Source organism: Branchiostoma belcheri, unplaced genomic scaffold (genome assembly GCF_001625305.1).
Source record: "Branchiostoma belcheri isolate BF01 breed outbred unplaced genomic scaffold, Haploidv18h27 scaffold36, whole genome shotgun sequence".
NCBI lineage: Eukaryota > Metazoa > Chordata > Leptocardii > Amphioxiformes > Branchiostomatidae > Branchiostoma > Branchiostoma belcheri.
Genome location: NW_017803976.1, coordinates 949,259 through 969,755, shown reverse-complemented (window position 1 = coordinate 969,755; position 20,497 = coordinate 949,259). Strand labels below are relative to the sequence as shown.

At 44.2% G+C, this 20,497-nt stretch overlaps 2 protein-coding genes across 2 annotated transcripts in view; one reads left to right on the top strand and one right to left on the bottom strand.

Annotated features, from left to right (window-relative positions):
- LOC109476072 overlaps positions 1-1,042 on the bottom strand; it is an 8,717-nt gene extending 7,675 nt beyond the window's left edge. Inside the window, exon 1 of the mRNA XM_019776923.1 lies at positions 11-1,042. Coding sequence (XP_019632482.1) covers positions 56-1,024 — 969 coding nt within the window. The 5' untranslated portion in view covers positions 1,025-1,042 and the 3' untranslated portion in view covers positions 11-55. The remainder of the gene's footprint in view (positions 1-10) is intronic.
- The window catches only part of LOC109476067 (sushi, von Willebrand factor type A, EGF and pentraxin domain-containing protein 1-like), a 94,150-nt gene that overhangs the window by 60,048 nt on the left and 13,605 nt on the right, over positions 1-20,497 (top strand). The window contains 8 exon segments of the mRNA XM_019776917.1: positions 9,475-9,645; positions 10,101-10,283; positions 10,782-10,907; positions 11,729-11,824; positions 12,043-13,898; positions 13,900-15,300; positions 15,302-19,289; positions 19,974-20,147. Coding sequence (XP_019632476.1) covers positions 9,475-9,645; positions 10,101-10,283; positions 10,782-10,907; positions 11,729-11,824; positions 12,043-13,898; positions 13,900-15,300; positions 15,302-19,289; positions 19,974-20,147 — 7,995 coding nt within the window.

Here is a 20,497-nt window from a genome sequence, read left to right as displayed (position 1 = left end):
TGCATTGTACCTGCTTACAATTGTTGTGCAATTAAGCAAAGCAAGATGTACAATGTTAGACTTTTGGCAACTGTTCTGCAGTATTACTCAGAAGTTTGGTAACAGTGCTCTCACCATCAGCCAACAAGAGTCCGTCTTGCTGGCGGAACAAGGTGTTGACCTTGAGGCGCAGATTGCGGATGGTACGTGACTGGTTGACCAGTGCGTGCTGCAGGTGAGAGTTTGTTTTCTGCATGACCAGCAGCTGTCTCTGCAGTGACTCCACCTTGTGTTTGGCGAAGCCTGCCTCCTGCCCCACCACGATGTCTTGCAGCTGAGTGATCTGTCGACGGTACTCCTTCTCCAACGTCTTGAAGGCCGTGGACAGGTATGCCACCGTTTCGGACAGCTCGGTCACCCTGGTGTCCAGCTTGGCCCCCATCACGTCCTGGTCTCTGTTTTCCCCGTCCAGCCGCTTGGTCAGCTGCTCCAGAATGTCCATCATGTGGGCCTGCTCGTCCAAGCGTTTGCGGACAAGGTCGGCATCTAGGTCGGACAGCTTTTCCAGGTTGAGGGAAGTACTCGGACGGCGCTCCTCCAGACCCCTTGTTGGTATCGACTTGGTTTTTCTATCAATGAGAACTTCAAGCCGCTTGATAAGGGCACTCTGGAATCTGTTTTCCTGTTCCAGGCGTTTGATGTCCTCAGAGTAGTCCTCCTTGTAGCGCCTCTCCATGGCTCCCAGCGTCGCTCGCTGTCTGACGGTCTGGTCGTGGAGAGCGGAGAAGAAGGACGTTAGGTTGTTGTTCGCGGCACGAAGTTCTCGAATCTCACGTGTGATGTAAGCTGGGCTGGAGCACTTCTGTGTATCTGCCTTAGGAATCATCACTGTGAAGGAACAGTGGTCTCGATCAGCACCCCTCTCTCCATAAAGGAGGTTCCTCCTGTCGTGATCTTTCTTGGCAAAGTCCCCGGCATGAAAACCTAGCATCAGAATGAACAAAACTTGCCCTTGAATGGGATGATGCAGCTTCAGTACAGCCATTGTGCCCTAAATTCAAACAGTGAGGCTAGACCCAGCAGGCAAATGAAGCTCTGCTTTTGGAACATTTCATTCTCTGATTCATAGGGGAGGCGCTAATGCCGTCAGCAACATAACCTAGCTTATCCTTGGGATGTCTGGAGGTCACAGGTGTCAGAGGGTATACCTTTACTGTTAGACGTGATAAGGAACTGAACTTGAGAAGGAAGTTTGCTCTGTGTGTCTGTGGGATGAAGAAAACCTTAAGGCAGGTGTAGGTGTGCAGATTTCCCCCTGGGAGTAGTGGCAGGGCCCAGAGGGAGAGGGAGAGATGTGTGTCACTCCCACATCTGTTTTCCATGAGTCCGTCTCAGGAGGAAGTTTATGTGCATCTGCACTGGTGAGAACCCGGCCCACAAGTCCTGAATTTCTTCCCATCCAATACAAGCAGACAGACATCTTCTGCCTGTTAACCTGCCTGACACTTTCCACAGAATGCCTTCTCTCCCTAATGTTTTGATTTCTGCAAAGTCCACAGCCTTCCTTTCTCGGGTACTGTAGTCCTGCACAGATCCTCATCTGTGTCATGTAAAAATTTAGAAATAGGGAAAATCACTACCATAACCCATATTCAGGTTGTTGACCACACATACAACTGTAGGACATGCCCTGTCCACTAAACTTCAATGCTGGGTGTCAAACTTTGCCTGAATTCTTTTATGCAGGCAGACTTTCTTTCTCTTCAAAAGATACTGTCACATAAGTGACAAATACAGGTATGAAGAATATTATCAGGGACATTCAAAATATTTCTAATATTGACAAAATATCTTTATGAAGGAAGGTACATTTGTGGCAGGAAGAGCATGGAAGCAATTTCCTTATCTCAGAGATAAGCCTATGGTGTTAAAAAGTGAAATTAATAGTCTTTATCAGGCCAAGGGTTTCTAAACTGTGGCAATATTATGATAACCATCTTGACCTTTATCATTTAAACTGAAGATAAGCAATCTTTTCCATCTGGTGTCATCTCTGCTTCGTACCAAATATAATATCTATAGCACAATATATTTACATAATACAGTTTCTTGGTAGACCAAAAATGATATTAATTTAAAGCATTAGGCTATACCACAATGCACCTGTTGCATTCAAAGATTAGTTCAAAGATAACAGATTTTTCCACCTCACAATTTGAACATTTCCTTGGTTTTGAAATACATATGCTGACATCTATTATAATGATTTTCTCAGTCACACAATCAATCTTTCCACTCTACTCCTCCTGTCTCTTTTCTCCTAGAAACATTCTTCACAAAATCAAAGCTGAAATTGGAGTGACAGCATAGATCTAATCCAGGGGAGGGGCACAACAACACTGCCTTCACATCCCAAACCACAAGTGCTTCCGGATGGATTCCCAAACTAAATCTGAAATGGATTTGCGAACCAGCCACAACAGAGCCGGGAGATGTTTTAATTGGACCTGAACACAGTGATCAGCTTCCCTGCCAACACTGGCAACTCCCAAGGTTCTGGGTAAAGTGGGACTGGGGATGGGTTACCAACATGTTGCATAAGGATTGTTTGAACTTTTTCCAACGTTCACCAAAACATTTCTTAACCTTTTTAGTCACACTGACACCAAGGTAAAACAGATGTGACAGCCTCTTGCCAATTTTCCTTAATAAAATTTTCAACCTTTTTAACCAAGGTCCCAGTGGGAAAAATCAGGTGGCATGAAGGTCAAAGATGATTGAAAACTAAAGGGAGATTGTTAACTCGATCTCACTCACACTCACTCACTATCCTGGTTTAGATTTTACTGCTGCCGGTTTCCCTGTCCCAGGGGTGGGCAGCAGTCGGCTGTTCTGCACACCTCGTCTCCAGCTGGCTCTGTCCTGTGGGTCTGTGCTGGACAGACCACACTCCTTTATATCCTTCCGAATGCACTCTAACCAAGTTTTTCTCGGCCTGCCACGGCCTCTGTTGCCTGGCAACTGCAAGTCCGCGATGGTATTGATGCAGCCACATGCTCTTTTAACGTGCCCGTACCATCGGAGGCGGCGTGATCTCAGTACTGAGGAGATGTCTTCCACACCTAACTTGGCAAGCAGGTCAGCTGAGGGGATCTGACAATAAAAATGGCAGTTAAGAATGTGGGTGGGTTTTTAGTTTAAAGCTCCATATGTCCAACTCTGCTTTACTGTGGGAGAATTTGTGGACATGCTTGTAATGCTCAGTCTGGTAGTGATCTCGTTTTGTAACCCCGCTGGGTTGTCTTCATTGGCGAAGTCTCAATTGAGGCTGACAATTGTTTAACACTTCTTTTAGGGCGCCTGTTATACTTAATTCCTGGACGCTGCCACAAAGTTATTCATAATTCACATATGGTGAAGGTTAAAGACTTGTAGTCTGGAAATCAGACAAGGACAACCCAACCTTAAGAAAAATAAGATGATGGAACTGATCTATATCATTTACTGATATTCATATTTAAAGGCTGTTTTAGTTTGTGACATATGGCTATACGTCTACTTAAAATAGTTTTTGCACATGCCCACATTAAATGACATAAATGAGATACATCATATGGTACTAAGAATATTACTAAAATCAGTTTTATCATGATTGTACATGATATCAAGAGTCTCATCTTTCTAAAGTGATATTACTATACAGTCAAACCTGCCTATAGTGGTCACTCAAGGGACTGGCCAAATCTGACCACTATGGCCAGGTGACCACTATAGAGAAAATGCCGTTTAGTTGCCACCCCCCCCACACACACACAAGTGACACGATTTCAGTACCAACAAAAATGCCTTTATTCTCATATGAAAACATTACATCACTATAAAAGCATTCTCATAAAAGATACAGAATCAATGATTGTCATTTACATGTACTAGTACTTGACATGAACATGTGTTCATGTGCCTAAAGAAAGAAAGAAGTCAACCAACAAAGTTTGACACTAAACTACATGTGCAAATGTACAGTGTATACGGTATTCACAACTTTTACACCATTTCTGTACTACAGGTACCATAAACAACATTTACATGTCATGCATCATTGCAATATTAAGCTTCACTGGGGAAAAAAATACTGCATCAACATCCATGGTACATTTACAAAATGTACATACAAAATTGACAATGGCAAATTCTACTGCACTTTCTTGAAGAACTCGATCATGGTGGTTTGTCTGGCAGATGCCCTTCTCTGATTCCACATCTCAAACATAACATCCTCAAGGTCATGCACCATTCCATGTGTCTCTCCAAACCCTTCCTTTAAGCAAAAGCCTTTAATCTGTTTTATCATATCTAAGCAAGAGCTGAAGTCTTTAGCTGCACACTCATCTGTGGTATCAGGCTCATCTGTGCCCTCGTCTTCTTCGTCTTCCTCGTTCGCCTGTTCTGCCTCCAGTTCTGCCAGGATTGCTGATGCAGGCTGGGTCCAGTCCCTCCCTGTCGTGTCGCAGCTGGCGAGGTTGTTGTCGATGCTGGCCAACTCTGCTACGCTGCAGCCGAACAACTCTTCTGCCAGCGTGTCCATCTCTGATGTGTCCTCAGTCTCCAGGCTGTCTGCTGCCTCGCTGTCAGTGTCGGTAGCTGCTGAATAACACAAGTAGAGCAATTGTTGTAAGGATTCATGCTTAGATGCATTTAGAGTGAGTCTCAAAAACTAAAAACCATAAAAACACAATGTAAACAATGGTCCAGCAAAAGCTGTGACACCAGTATGTAAATGCAAACAAAATGTTGCTTTGTATAACAATGAACAAGTACACATGCACTTATGAACACTCTATAGATGTGCAGTTTCTAAGAAAAGGGCTGGGTCCAAAATCAAGACTAACCAATGAGTCATTTTCAACAGGACACAAGCCATGATACCTCAGATGGTATGGGCACGAGGAGTGTTAGTTGCCATGGCAATCAAGTGGGGTCAGCAGATCAAGCACACCGCCCTCCTATGGTGTGGTCAGTTCATTAATCACACAGGAGTCGTTATCAATTTTCTAAGCAGAAGGAAATACGGCTTCCTGTATTAGGTCCTAGCCAGGGGAAATCCAAGAAGAAAAGTCATCCTGGCCTGAAAGTTATTAGTAAACACACATGTTACAGTAATGATGTCTCACAGTCAGATCCACTACCTAATCTTGTACCTACAGGAGTCATCACTACAACAGGGTCAGTTTTATAGGACGATGGAAACAGCTGCAAGTAAATGGATTATCGTATACATACATGTAGATACCCTATGTAATTATGACATTTTTCCATCTTACTTTCTCTTTCTATAGTAAGATCATTTAGGTACAAATTTATCATCCCTTCACATAACATCCGTGTCCATAATATCACCAGGGTCCATAATATCGCCACCTTGAGAAACAGTGTGCTTAAAGATATTTTTACTGCAACATACCCTAGGTATGTACATTTGATGTGTGAAGGAGTGCATACTAAAAGTATGTTGCAGTAAAAATATCTTTAAGCACACTGTTTCTCAAGGTGGCGATATTTTGGACCCTGGTGATATTATGGACACAGATGTTATATCTTCTTCATTATTGAGATGTAACAGAATATTGTCACAGTGGTACTACATGTACATGTGCATTAGTTAGAACAGGTACTTAAAGTTACATTGTATGTGTTCCTCTGTTTTGTTTCAGACGAGGATTGCTATAACTGACTTATAACATGTAATTGTTGGGATTGGGACACAACAGTACATTGTACAATGTACACAATCATGTAAAGTGGTTCTTTCTAGTGATATGCCTAGAAGCCATATAAAAAGGCAGGTAAAAGACTTAAATTTCACCTGCTTGGTTTTGTATCAGTTGGACTGGCCCTAATTACCTTCGCCAAGAAGGTTATGTTTTCGTAGGCGTTCGTGTGTGTGTGTGTGTGTGTGTGTGTGTGTGTGTGAGCACGATAACTCAAGCAGGCTAAGATGGATTGTCTTGATATTTAGTAGGTGGGTAGGTCTTCATGAGACGTGGAACTGATTAAATTTTGGGCCCCCTAGCGGCTTGTTATGGTACTGCAGCTGAACTTCCGGTTTTGATATCTCGTGATCTAGACATGCTAGGGTTACGAAATTTGGATGGTAGGTAGCTCTTGTGCTGGGGAAGAAGTGACGTGAGTTTGGTCCCCCTAGCGGCTTGCTCTGGAACTGCAGGGACGTTAGTTGAAAAATGTTTAAAGGCGGATAACTCAAGAACCGATTGATAGATCGTCGGGATTTTTGGTATGTAGGTAGCTGAAGTGATGCTTGACATAATAATATTATAATTATCCAAATATTAATGTAATTTGCATAATTAATGAGGAAATTCTATAAATCAGCTGCATTCCATGATAGCACTATTCAAGCTTGTGACATATGTAATTAAGAATGGCAGAAATACAGGCAGATATCGATTATGCAAATAAAGACTTAATTTGCATAATTAATGAGAAAATGCTATAATTATATAGTGGTAACTGCCTCGAATTTCAAACTTGGGACATTTGAAAGTTATGTGAAGGTGAACATAATTACACATAACTTATTCAAATAAGGACCTCATTTGCATAATTTATGTGGAAATGCTATAACGGCATTCTTTGATAAGATAAGACTGTCTTCTGGTGTAGAATATGATCATCAGATATAATTGATATGCAATATAGGATCCTATTTGCACAATCAGGGGGATTAATCTATTATTTCTTAGTCATAAGGGCTAACATCATTTGGCGAAGGTATGAGATCGTGGAACTCTAGTTAATAAATACGGCTGTTTGTGACACAGAAACCCATTTCTGTGATGTTCCCAGCAGAGGCCAGTCTGGAGGGTCAATCTGTCTGACCAGCTGTACCCTGGGATAAGGGAGGATCCTGGGTAGAAGGTCAAACTCAGGGTCATTCCCGGGGAGGACATTCTTAATGGTGTGGAAAGGGGCAGAAACCAGAAAATGGAAGTTCTTGCTCTCTTCCTTGTAGGGTTGTGAAACCATCCATTTAGCAGCTTTTTGTAGCCCTGGAACGTGTTTTAGTGCGCATGGGTCTGACTGGCAGTATTTTGGGATTGGTTGAGACTGGGGTGAAGAAAAGAAACTTTCTAAAGAAAGAAATCAAAGTGGCCAAATCACAGGTGGCCTGGATATGATGTTGTACCAGTTGTTGTTCCCTGTGGAAGAATTGATTTGTTATGGAGTGTGCTGGTGGAAAATTCGATTTGTAGTTGGGAGTCTTTAGAAACCAGTTATAAGGTCTCCAGAGGAATGTCACGCACCATGTGAAATTGTAATGCCACAGGCCTACTTGTTGCAGAAAAAGTTGATTTGCCCAGGAAAGGTAATAGAAACTGAGAACAGAAGATGAATTGTTTTGCAGTACTCTTCAACTTGAGGATTCCTCAGAGTACAAGCTTTGGTCTGATGGCAGGGAATGCCTTTGGTAGTTGGCCCAGCTCCAACATTCCATGTCCTGAAGGGTTGCCTGCATGTGCCGCTTGTGTCTATCAGTCTTGACTTCTCACCTGGTCTAGTCAGCTCCCATGGCTGAGGGACCGCAGAAGGCTGTTTCAACTGACGGCTGCAGACATCTGTCAGCATCAGGTTCAGGGACAACATCACGGTTCCTTCACGTGTTGATAGTTAGGTAGAGGTTAGCAGACGTCAAGTTTGAGTACTGGTAAGAAACTTCACAATCATGCTTTTCAATTGGTTAGCCTATGAAGAATCAGATTTTTCATTCAAAATACTTTAAATTTCCTTTTTATTAACAATTATATTAGTGAAAAATATTCTATGGAGATAGTGATGAAGTTTGTTTTGTACAATTTACAAGCTATGTGACACTGTGCTATGTGTTTATCATCTCCGAGTCTGAAACGACTAATCAGATTGAAGTGAATAAGCATATCTGGAAAAGCAGTCCTAAAGCCTTACACAAAATGCAAGTATAATTGTATTTGTCAAAGGAAATGTCAGACAGGTGCAACTATCTCGTCACCTTTGATAGTGTTTTGACTGTACATGTGGTGAACACAGCACTGTGAGGATTAAGATAAATTACAGTGAAATCTGACAGATCTTCACAAATAGGACTAGCAGTGACAGTAGTGTTAGATTCGAATAGAAACTTTTGAAGGATTACGCCAAAAAGCAGTTACTCAAGCAACTGGATATGATTTTGGAAACGGTCAGATGTTTCAGGTAGCATCCACTACCTTTTGTCAGTGACACTAAGAGGAGAATTGCAGGTTTATAAGCACGAACTATTGATTGATATGCAAAAAAGTTAAGACGAGGTTGGTCCTTAGGGTGTGGTAGCCACACTTAGCCAGGGCACCTCGTAGGTGTCTATGTTCGTCTGTTTTGGCTTTGTCTGAAGTGATAATGTTGTCTGCACGATTGAAGAGAGTTTTGAATTTTGAAGGATTACAATTTAAGTTGGTTGCAAATGATCTCATTGTAACCAAATGGTGGCAGTTACCTGTAAAAGTTGATGGCAAATCTTAGTAGCAATTCCCACATTCTCTCACATCCTGGCTGGCCTCTGGTCACGTACATGGTTACGTGTGGCACTTTGCTGCATGTGGTTGTTATCACTTACTATGTTCTGTATTCAACCTGCTGGATGGGAGCTTACAGAAACAGAGTGCCAAAACACAAGGTTCACATGTCTCATTACATTACACTTAATAATCTACATCCATATGAGACTTGAAGTATTTGCTTTAGCTGTTGATGTATGAACTACATAATGTACCATGCATTATGGTTTTGATGTGGTTTTAAATTAAGACTGTTCATATAATAAATCTAAATGAAATTCCCAAGGCCCTCAGATCTCTCACAGTTACACAGTGTAATTACTCTTTTTGAGTCCTGGCACAACTTGGAGATGTCACTGACTTGAGTTTGAAAAGGCAATTTTGTGTAATGAAAGTCTTCTTACATCTAAACTTTCATCATCATTCACCACCTGTCTTCTGTCCAGCACTTACCTCCCAGGTCCCTCATAACTAGGTATCCAAACATTAGGCCACACCAATTTGATCAAGTTGTTGGTTCTCAGATTTTTTAGAAAAAATATGATATGAAGAAACAGGGCGAAAAATAAAATAAAAACAGGCCTAGGCATCCTGTGATAGCCCAAAATGCTATGATAGGAGCCATGAAGTCAACATACCAGGCTGGTTTGTAATTCAAACTATGAATTTCAAACTTTCAATCAAACCACTACATTAATAGATGGAAAAACTGTAACGAGTCTGAAGAGAAGGGACTTTCATCAACTGTTGGGGCCAAAATAGGAGCATTTTGGACTTGATTTAGAGCCTGATTTTTTAATTTTTTTTCCCAAATCAGAAAAAATGGAGCAGGCGAATCTGAAAACCAACTAATCAAATCGATTTGGCCTTACTTACCACTACTTTCAAATTGCTTTCATGTCTCCAGGCTGTGAGTCCTTGCCTCCCAGACCCAACAATGGTTCCATCATTGGTAACGACACGTCCATGGGGTCCAAGATCATCTATAGGTGTGACAGGGGTTACGAACTGGATGGGCCGCCGGACAGGGAATGTCTACTGGACACCTCGTGGTCAGGGGACGCACTGGCTTGTAAAAGTAGGTACTGCACTTGGCAAAGTCCAGGGGCGCTTTCACATACAAGGTGAAAATAAAGTGACTAATATAAAATTTAAATTTCAAACTTCTCATGAGAAAGTATGTTACATGTCTTCTATATGTTACATAGCCTGGGTTCCATCTATGAAATGCTATACCTGCTCCATCCTACATGTATACAGCAGGTGCCTTTGTGAAGGCAGAGCTATACCATTCACAGATGGAAACCAAACCTTGATATTATGAGCTCAGTTGGACAAAATAATGTTCAAATCCAAGCAAAAATTGGCCAGTACATACTTCAGAAGTTTGGCTAATCTTAAGTCTGCTGTAATCCCTTGTTGTACTCGTGGTACTGGTATATGTTCATGTCTTAGTGCTACCAGTATCTTTATTTACAGTAAATCACTGATTTTTCTGGCCATCACTTTAAGCACTGCCTTTCTACAATTAAGAAAGATCGTGTGGTCCCCCTCCAAGTGTCTCCTGGGGAAGGCCTGTCCGTGCCAGGTATCAGGGTTACAGGTACCAGGACACTGTGCAGTTTAAGTGTCACCGTGGCTACCACCTGGATAAGAACACCACGCTCACCTGTGGTCCTGAAGGGCACTGGGAAGGTGATCACCCCACATGTCTGGGTAGGTCTATTTGTGAATTGCTAAACATTGTCTTCAATATAACAGTTCCTGTATTTTTGTGTCATCTGCAATTTAATGCAAAATATTGTATTTCAGTTACATGTACAAGTTTCTTTTCCATGGTTATGACACATAGCCCCCATCTTGGGACTACATGTGTATTTAATTTGTTTGTTGCTTTGTTTTGAATTTTAATTTAGTAAAACATAATACTTGTTAGTACTTGTATATAAAATGTATTTCTTGAGTCTATTTGTAATACACAATGTACTTAATAAATACAATATAAATACAATTATTAATGTACATGTACATTCAATCTAATTTGTAAGAAGCATCCAATAAATTCAGCTTTATCCTCAGAGCAAAGAGAATCACATTTAATTTGGTATTCATCCAGCTACATGTATTAAGCTCATACATGTACAATATATTGAAATAATGTTCTCAATAATTCAAGATCAGTATAAAAGTTGTTAACATGTCCCATACCTTCAGATGTGGATGAGTGTGCAGCTGAGGACCTCCACACCTGTTCAGCTGATGCCGACTGCACCAACACACCTGGAGACTACACCTGTCAGTGCAGACTGGGCTTCACTGGGGATGGACGCAGCTGTAAAGGTTGGTACATAATTATACATTGTAGGCCTTGTTCACATGAAACCGGCCGAACTGCGATTTGGGTAATTCACATTCCTCACATCGGGTCCATGTGCCGCACGTTCCTTTCAAACCATGTCCGATCACGATTCACTTAATCTACATTCATTGTTGTTTGATGAAAACATGCAAGGTAGCGTGTTATCAATGTCAGAGGTCAACGACCTACTTGCTGGTGCCCCCCTCCCTGCATACCTCAGAGGCGGTGAAGCTCGTCCTAGAATGCCACGTAAATTTTGGTAGTGCATATAAATAAAGAAATATCACCCCGTAATCCATGACCAGGTGAAGTCACATTGAAATCACATTGCGTTCAGACACAAATTGCGATCCGGGAAAACAGGTTCAAAACTACATCCTGAAGTGGTTTGGGATCAATGCGCTTTCAATGTGATTTGTATTTTGGAGCATTCAGATGGGGCCACTTGGCCGGCTTCGGCGGAAACCACATGTAAAGTGCTTTCACTGACTCCGTCTGAACAGGGCCATAGTTTCTTTGACAGTCTCATTAGCTATCATGGTGAAACAGAATCCTGTCTCAAAAAAATAACCAGTCCTTTAGTTTGCAGACTCAAGCTGATTTCACAAATTTTCCATCCATTGATGGCCCAGAATGTTTTTGTTAAAATATAGCAATGTCTTAATCTTCTTAACCTTTAGCCAGCTAAGTAGCCATTTGACATCAAATAAATTTTGGTTACTAGGTTAAACTGCAGGGATATGGGTATGACTTACCACAGTTTGTACCATTGATGATATTGTTTATTTCCTTGCACATACAGTGGTAACCTGTGACCCTCCATCTGAACTCCACAATGGTAGGATATCAGGGAGCAGCTATGAGTTTAACCACACCTTGGAGTACAAGTGTAACACAGGTCAGTCTTCTGTCTTGAGATGCCTAGTTTCTAAATGCTTAAACATTATGTTAATTCGTCTAATAGTATGTTTAAAGACAGGTAAGTCATAGCTTTGTCAAATACCCTTTGAAAAGTCACAAAGTTTCTATATACATAGCTTCAAGATTTTGCTGTCACATTATGTAGCTACTTGGGCAGATGTTTTATTTTTAAGGTTTTTTTCGTTTGTCTGACAGGTTACGTTCTGAATGGCACTGATGAACGCACCTGTCTAGCCTCGGGAGAGTGGAGTTACAAGATCCCCTTCTGCCAACCCGTCAACTGTGGACAGCCAGACAGTATTGAGAATGGCATCATGATCGGCATCTTCTTAACCTACCAGAGCACTGTTCAGTATCACTGCGAGCAGGGTTATACACTGGTGGGGGCAAGTGCGAGAGTTTGCCAGGCCAACGGACGCTGGGGCGGAAATGCACCTTACTGTGAGCGTATTTCCTGTGGACCGCCCAGGAAGGTGGAGCACAGTTTCCTCTTCTCGGACGGGGACTACAAGTATGGAAGCACTGTCTCATTCACGTGTGACAAGGGGTTCGAATTGGAGGGGAGAGCGTCACAAATGTGCCAGGCAAACGGGACATGGAGCGGCGAGGCTCCAAGATGTGAGCGAATCTCCTGTGGACAACCGGCAGAAATCCAACACGGATCACTGACAGTAGGTGATGTTAGATATGAGAGCCTTGTTCAGTACAACTGTGATGTAGGATATATCTTAATCGGGAATGACACAAGGACATGTGACTCGGATGGTATCTGGAAGCCAGGCCCACCACAGTGTACCCCTATCAAATGTGACAACCCCCCAAAAATCAGACACGGTATCATCATTTCCAGCTCTGATATCAGTGTGTACGAGAGCTTGATAACCTATAACTGTGAACCAGGGTACATCATACAAGGAAAGAGTAACATGACATGTCTAGCCGACGGCTCTTGGTCAGGTCAACCTCCTAGCTGTGTGCCAATCAGCTGTGGCTCTCCACCAGAATTCCCACATGCCAAGGCAGTTGGCGATTTCTATATATTCAAAAGTAAAGTGCAGTACATCTGTGAACCTGGGTATGAAACTGACAAACCAGCCGATTCAACCTGCATGGCCAACAAGAGTTGGTCAGTGCCGGTGGTCAACTGTAACCCTGTATCATGTGGCAAGCCTGATGAAGTGGAAAATGCTTTTGTCAAGGGAAGCAGCTTCACATACAGAAGCATTATCACGTACCACTGCATCGAAGGCTACGTGCTTGTAGGGGAAGGGATACAAGAGTGCCAGGCAAACCGCTCGTGGAATGGAGCAACACCGCATTGCGAAAGGGCACCCTGTAAGCCCCCACCCGCTCTAAAGTATGGGCAACCGTTAGCTCTTAATTTGAAATATGGAGACACGGTACAATACGACTGTGACAAAGGATTTGAACTGGTGAGCACGGGTCGGAGGAAGTGCCTGGCAGATGGGACGTGGAGTGAAGAGGAGGTCCAGTGTGAGCCGGTGCAGTGTAGCATGCCGTCTCTTAACCATGGCTCCATCCATGGCACAGACTTCCACTATGGGGAGACGGTCACATTCAACTGCAATGAAGGGTACGTACTCCATGGTGCTGAGTCAGCGACATGTGAAGCTGACAGAAGTTGGAGTCACACACTGCCGTCCTGCCAGCCTGTGGCATGTGGCAGGCCTGCATTGGTGGGGAACGGTACACTAATTGGGGGAAACTTTGTTTACCAGAGTGAGGTGACGTACACCTGTGACAAAGGATATTATCTGGTGGGAAACTCCAGACGCAGATGTTTGGCAAACAAGAATTGGAGTGGCAAAATGCCAGAATGTAAACCTGTATCATGTGGGGATCCTCCTAAACTACAGTATGGATTCAAGGAAGCACAAAACATTTACTACAAGGGTGTTGTACAGTACAGATGTCATCTCGGTTGGACACTGATAGGAGAAAGCACTCAGACTTGCTTGTCTGACGGAAAGTGGTCAGGTATCCTGCCTGTTTGTGAGCCAATATCATGTGGAGAACCCCCTGTGGTGGAAAAATGGAAAAGTGAAGGGTACAAATTTCTCCTACACAAGTGTGGTGAAGTATGTGTGCGATCATGGATATGAACTGCAAGGAAATGGCACCAGGGAATGCCTGGCAGAGGAGGCGTGGTCCCCCACTAATGCCTTCTGCAGAGCTATCTCATGTGGGCCACCTCCGACCGTAAACAACGGGCGATACGTGGGAAACAATTTCACCTATGGCCGCTCAGTGCTGTACAAGTGTGACGAAGGGTATGAACTGGTAGGGAGGAACCTAAGCTGGTGCAGCGCTGACGGGCTGTGGACAGATTGGGAAGACAAGTCGCCTACATGCCAACCTGTCTCCTGTGAACACCCACCGAGCATCAACTACGGACTCATTGGCATCAGCGACTTCAAGTTCCAGAGTGTTATTCATTACAAGTGTAACATGGGTTATGTCTTGACGGGGGCTTCGGAGAGGACTTGCCAAGCCAACAGGACATGGAGTGGAGCAGAGCCAAAGTGTGACCCTGTGTACTGTGGGAGTCCTCCCAACGTTACCAATGGCTTGGTGCAGGGGCAGTACTTCTACTACCTCGGCTTTGTGAAATACAGCTGCAGGAAAGGGTACCGACTGGAGGAAGAGAAAGAGAAGTATCACTGTCAAGATGACGGCACCTGGGAGAAACCACCTCCTACCTGCGGCCCTGTTTCATGTGGTCGGCCTGACAGCATTGACAATGGCCGAGTGGAGGGTAACAACTTTACTTATGGTGGTGTGGTGTCGTATCAATGTGATGATGGTTACCAGCTTCAAGGCAGGGGAACAAGGGTGTGTCATGAAAGCGGGTCTTGGAATGACACTTCACCTTCCTGTGAACCCGTGTCTTGTGGAAAACCACCAGAGATCCTGTATGGCAGTGCAGATGGTGCAGATTTCCGGTACAAGAGCACTGTGATTTATTCCTGCATCCTTGGATATGAACTCAAGGGACCAAAGGAGCGCGTGTGCCAAGCAGACAAGACTTGGAACGGTGAGGAATCAACGTGCGAGCCAGTTACCTGTCCAGAACCTGCCGAAATCGAACATGGGAGCAAATCAGGGGATAGTTACATATTTGGCAGCAACGTTACCTACACATGTAACGTTGGGTACAAACTTACAGGGACAAGTAATGCCACCTGCCAAGAGGACAAGACTTGGAGCCATCCATTACCCATGTGTGTCATCATCTCCTGTGTAGTGCCAGACCCTATCACAAATGGGGGAGTCGTCGGATCCGAGTACACATACGGCAGCACTATTCAGTACCAGTGTAAAGAGGGGTACCTCCTGCAAGGGGGCTCCAAACGGAAGTGCCAGGGGGATGGAACGTGGAACGTCCCCCCTCCGTCGTGTGTTCCCATCCTCTGTATCCCTCCCATACACATCTCTTGCTGGTGTGATCACAGGCCAGGACCACACTTTTGGTAGCATCATACAGTACAGCTGCAAGGAAGGGTATGAGCTACAAGGGCAGAGGGAGAGGCGGTGTCAAGCCAACGCTTCCTGGTCAGGAGGAGCGCCCCGGTGTGAACCAGTATCCTGTGGAGAACCTGACACTGTACAAAATGGAAAAGTCAATACAAATGTTGGGCACAAATACAACAGTACTGCACAATATTTCTGTGATGAAGGATATGTTCTTTCAGGAAATCATAGCAGAATATGTCAAGCTGATGGTTCATGGAGTGGGGAGAACCCAGTATGCAAACCCAGACGCTGCCCTGTGCCTAGCAATCCGAAGAAAGGAAAGTTTAGAGGTATACGCTACTACTATGGACAGTCTGTGCAGTATTCGTGTAATGAAGGTTACATCTTGCACGGTTCTGTGTCGAGAAGTTGTCAGGCTGATGGCATGTGGAGTGGCTTGGAACCAGTGTGTAAAAAAGTGGTCTGTGGAGCTCCCAAGGACATCAATAATGGCCACATCTTTGGACAAAGATATCTCTCTGAAGACACAATAACTTACGTATGTAACAGAGGATACACACTAGATGGTGTGTTAACAAGAGTGTGTCAGTCTAACGGACAATGGAGTGATACAAGTCCTACATGTAAACCAGTTGAATGTAATGTCCCAAACAAAATCCCATATGGAAAAGCAACATACAGCAGTCTTACTTACAGGAGCATTTCCACGTACCATTGTGACCCTGGCTTTGTCTTGGAAGGTGTTAGTGAGATAATGTGTGAGCATAGTGGCTCATGGAAGGAAAGAATACCCTCATGTACACCTGTGTCCTGTGGAAACCCTCCAGCAGTGCTGAATTCAGTCAGGACAGGGGATAACTACACCTTTGGAAACACTGTCACCTACAAATGCAAGGAAGGGTACAGACTACAAGGTAGTGAACATGTCGTCTGTACGGAGGATGCGACATGGAAGGGACTGAGTGGTGAAACATTTTGTGAACTCATTGTTTGTCCAACCCCAACAAGCATTCAGAATGCAGAGCTGACTGGGCAAGATTATCAGTATGGCAGCATCATTCACTATCAATGCCTGCCAGGCTTCGAGCCTGCCATTGTTGGAAGCGACACGAGGAGATGTGAAGAAGATGGACAATGGAGCGAAAGCAGTTTTCAGTGCACTCCCATCTCCTGTGGTTCCCCCACACCCATTGGTAATGGAAGTGTGATGATTTCTAATACTTCGTACCAGGGTGAGAGTAGGTATTTGTGTAATGTAGGTTATAAACTAGAGGGCGGGGATGTACGAGTTTGCCAGGCTGACAGAACATGGAGTGGAAATCCTCCGCAGTGTTTACCTGTCAGCTGCCCCTCCCCACAGTCTGTTCCCAATGGTAGAGTCCACTCCAAACAGCTCACCTATCAAGAAACCATCTCTTACACTTGTGACCTTGGTTACAAGCTGAACGGGGAGGCAACAAGAACCTGCCAAGCTGATCAAACTTGGAGTGGACATCCCCCAACATGTAAACCTGTTGACTGTGGCCAGCCGGGTCCCTTAACAAACGGTAAAGTACAAGGGAAAGATTTCACGTACCAACAGACAGTAGTGTATACTTGCAACATGGGATACAAACTAGAAGGAGTAGCAAGAAGAACTTGTCTTGAAGACAGACAATGGAGTGAGGAGGAGCCTAGGTGTCTTGCTGTCAGTTGTGGCCAACCTGAAGCTGTCACCAATGGTCTCATCAATGGCACTGAATTCACGTATGGAAACTCAGTGTCCTACAGGTGTACCTCAGGGTTTGAACTTCAGGGACCTGACACTAGACTTTGCCAAGCAGATCAAACCTGGAGTGGACAGTCTCCTACCTGTGCCCCTGTCAACTGTGGTCAACCAGGTGACATTCTAAATGGTTATCTCAAAGGTTCTGACTTCACCTACCAGCAGTCAGTGGTTTACCTCTGTAAGGAAGGTTACGAGCTTGTAGGAGAGGCAAGAATAACGTGTAAAGAGGACAGAAAATGGAGTAGTGAGGATCCACAGTGTTTACCTGTGAGCTGTGGAAAGCCTGAAACTATTACACACGGCAGATTTGATGGAAGGGACTTCACGTATAACCAAACTGTTACATACAGATGTGACGTAGGGTTTGAACTACATGGAACCAAGCAAAGGAGATGCCTAGCAAACAGAGTTTGGAGTGGACAGGCTGCTAGATGTGACCCCGTCAGCTGTGGACAACCCATTTCCATTGCTAACGCTGAGGTCCAAGGTTCAGTATTCACCTACCTAGAATCTGTAACATATGTTTGCAACAAGGGATACGAAATGGTTGGAGAAGCAAGACGTACATGCCAGGAAGACAAGACATGGAGTGAATTGGAACCACGCTGTGTTCCTGTCACCTGTGGTCAACCTGACACCATCTCACACGGTACTCTACAAGGTACCGACTACACTTACACACAGACAGTGAGCTACACATGTGACACAGGTTACCAGCTTCAAGGACTGGAGCAAAGGACCTGCCGGGCTGATCAAACGTGGAGTGGAGAAGCACCCACATGTACTCCAGTAAGCTGTGGGCAGCCTAAGCCTATTCTGTATGGAGTAGTCAATAGTTCAGACTTAACCTACCTGGAGGCTGTTGTCTACCATTGCAGAGAAGGGTATGATCTGGTTGGAGATGCCAAACGTATTTGTGGTGCTGACAGACTTTGGAGTGGAGTAGAGCCAAAGTGTGAACCTGTCCAATGCAGCAAACCTCAGTCCATCTCTGATGGCAGTCTAGTAGGGGAAGACTTCACCTACGGTCACACTGTAACATACAAGTGTAATTCCGGATTTGAACTGAACGGACATAATAGCAGGAACTGCCAGGCTAATAGGACTTGGAGTGGACACCTACCTGCCTGTAGTCCTGTAAACTGTGGTCAACCAAAGCCAATTAGCAATGGCATGTTTACCGGTTCAGTGTTTACCTACAGACAGTCTGTGGTATACGAATGTGACAAGGGGTACGAGCTACTGGGGGATGCAAGACAGACTTGCGGAGAGGACAGGAAGTGGAGTGGGGAGGAACCAACGTGCAAAGCCATCAGTTGTGGTGAGCCTGAAGAGGTTTCCTATGCTAGTATGAAAGGCACAGACTTCACGTATGGAAAATCTGTAACGTACAGGTGCAAGGAAGGTTTCAAACTTCGTGGACTTGACGTCAGAACGTGTCAAGCTAACAGAACCTGGAGCAGTGATAAACCGGAATGTCTGCCTCTTCACTGCCCTCCTCCCACAGCTATAGCCAACGGAAGGGTGCTCGGAGGCGACTTTACTTACAGACAGACTGTGCGCTATGTATGTGATTCTGGCTTTGAGCTGAAGGGTAACCAGGAAAGACTTTGCCAAGCAAACCAAACCTGGAGAGGAGAGCTTCCAGAATGTGTACCTGTCGACTGTGGCAAACCTAAAACTCTACCTAACGGCCAGTATACAGGTAGTGACTTTACATATCAGCAGAAGATTGTATATACATGTAACGAAGGATACCAGCTGGTAGGCAACCCAGAGAGAGTTTGCCAATCCAACCGCGAGTGGACAACAAGTCTTCTGCGGTGCGTCCTCATAACCTGTGACACTATAGGCTCCTTCAGAAATGGTGTCGTCATAGGTAACAACTTCTCGTACGGCCAGAAGATCATGTACCAGTGTGACAGTGGGTATGAGCTACAGGGAACACGTGAGCAAACGTGCCAAGCGGACGGCTTATGGAGTGGCACCCAACCTGCCTGTTTTCCTGTTACCTGTGGCCCTCCACCACAGGTCCTCCATGGGTTTGTGAATGGAACAGACTACACCTACACACAGAGGGTGGAGTATACCTGTGATACAGGGTACGAAATGGAAGGAGGTGCCCAGCGGCAGTGCCAAGCTGATAAAACATGGAGCGGGATAGGGCCCATCTGTAAAAGTAAGTAAAATAACGTTCAGTTGATCATCATATTTTGTATCCTATTTAGTCACATTAATTTAAGACTGACAAATGCCTACTACATTTAGTCACAGTTTCGAGAAGGCAAAGACCACATGGTGTATAATATATTATGTAGCTGCCTTATTAACCTTTGGCATGCTAAAGTAGCCATTTGGCACCTAATTTGTAGTTGTTATGGGTTAGGCAGCAGGGAGAAGGTTAAGTAATTTAGAAGAATATAATAATTGTCCTTGGTAACACATTATAATTGTGTAAGTTGTTCAAATAAAGAATACTAGACACTAGGTAACATTTGCAAAGCAAATTCATAATGTTTACCTTTGCATATGTGGTCTGCTCTGTTAATTCTTACTATTACATTCATAATTAGTTATATATGGTCAGACAGGAGTATAAATCCCTCCTACTATAAAATTGCAACATTATGTTACCCAATACCAGTTACCATGGTGAGAGACGTCAACAAATCAGGTCATTGGCCAGGTCAGAGGTCAGTGTTTGGAACAGAAGAGGAAATGTAGCAAAAACCATATGTTTTTCTTCGGTAAACATAAATACAATGTATATGCAGCTTCTTGCATGGCTAGTTGAAGTTTTTATAGGTTGGTCCATGACTTTTACAGTAGATGAAGTGTAGTCTAATGTAACATGCTCCTACAGGAGTGTACTGTGGACGTCCACCAGATGTGCCTCACTGTGATATAAAGGACAATGGCCACTACTATGGGGATGTACAGGTTTACACCTGCCACAATGGTTACGTCCTGGAGGGGCCGTCGTCGCGGACCTGCACGGAGACAGGGTCATGGAGCCTGTACAGTCCCAGGTGTCAGCGTAAGCACTTCTTACCTCAACATACATGATGGAGTGAATGAAAACTCATCTGTGTTGGTAGAATCCATAGTTAAAGAGTTCAAGCTTTGTTCCAACACAAAAAGGAAACCCAGCATAAATTTTCGGTCGATCTCATCAACCTTCGTCAGATGTGTGACGCACTCGCTGACTGTCTGGAAGCCGGAAGTGTCAGGGCCCATCAACCCTCTCTGAGACGTGATAGTACCTGATCCCATGTCACTTTGCTACTGTCCGGGTTAAGATATGGGCGATATGTCGGGCCAAAGCCAAAGGCCCGGACAGTGTCCAGTGACCGGGTCCGCGCGGACGCCTTTTTGCACTTTCCTCTA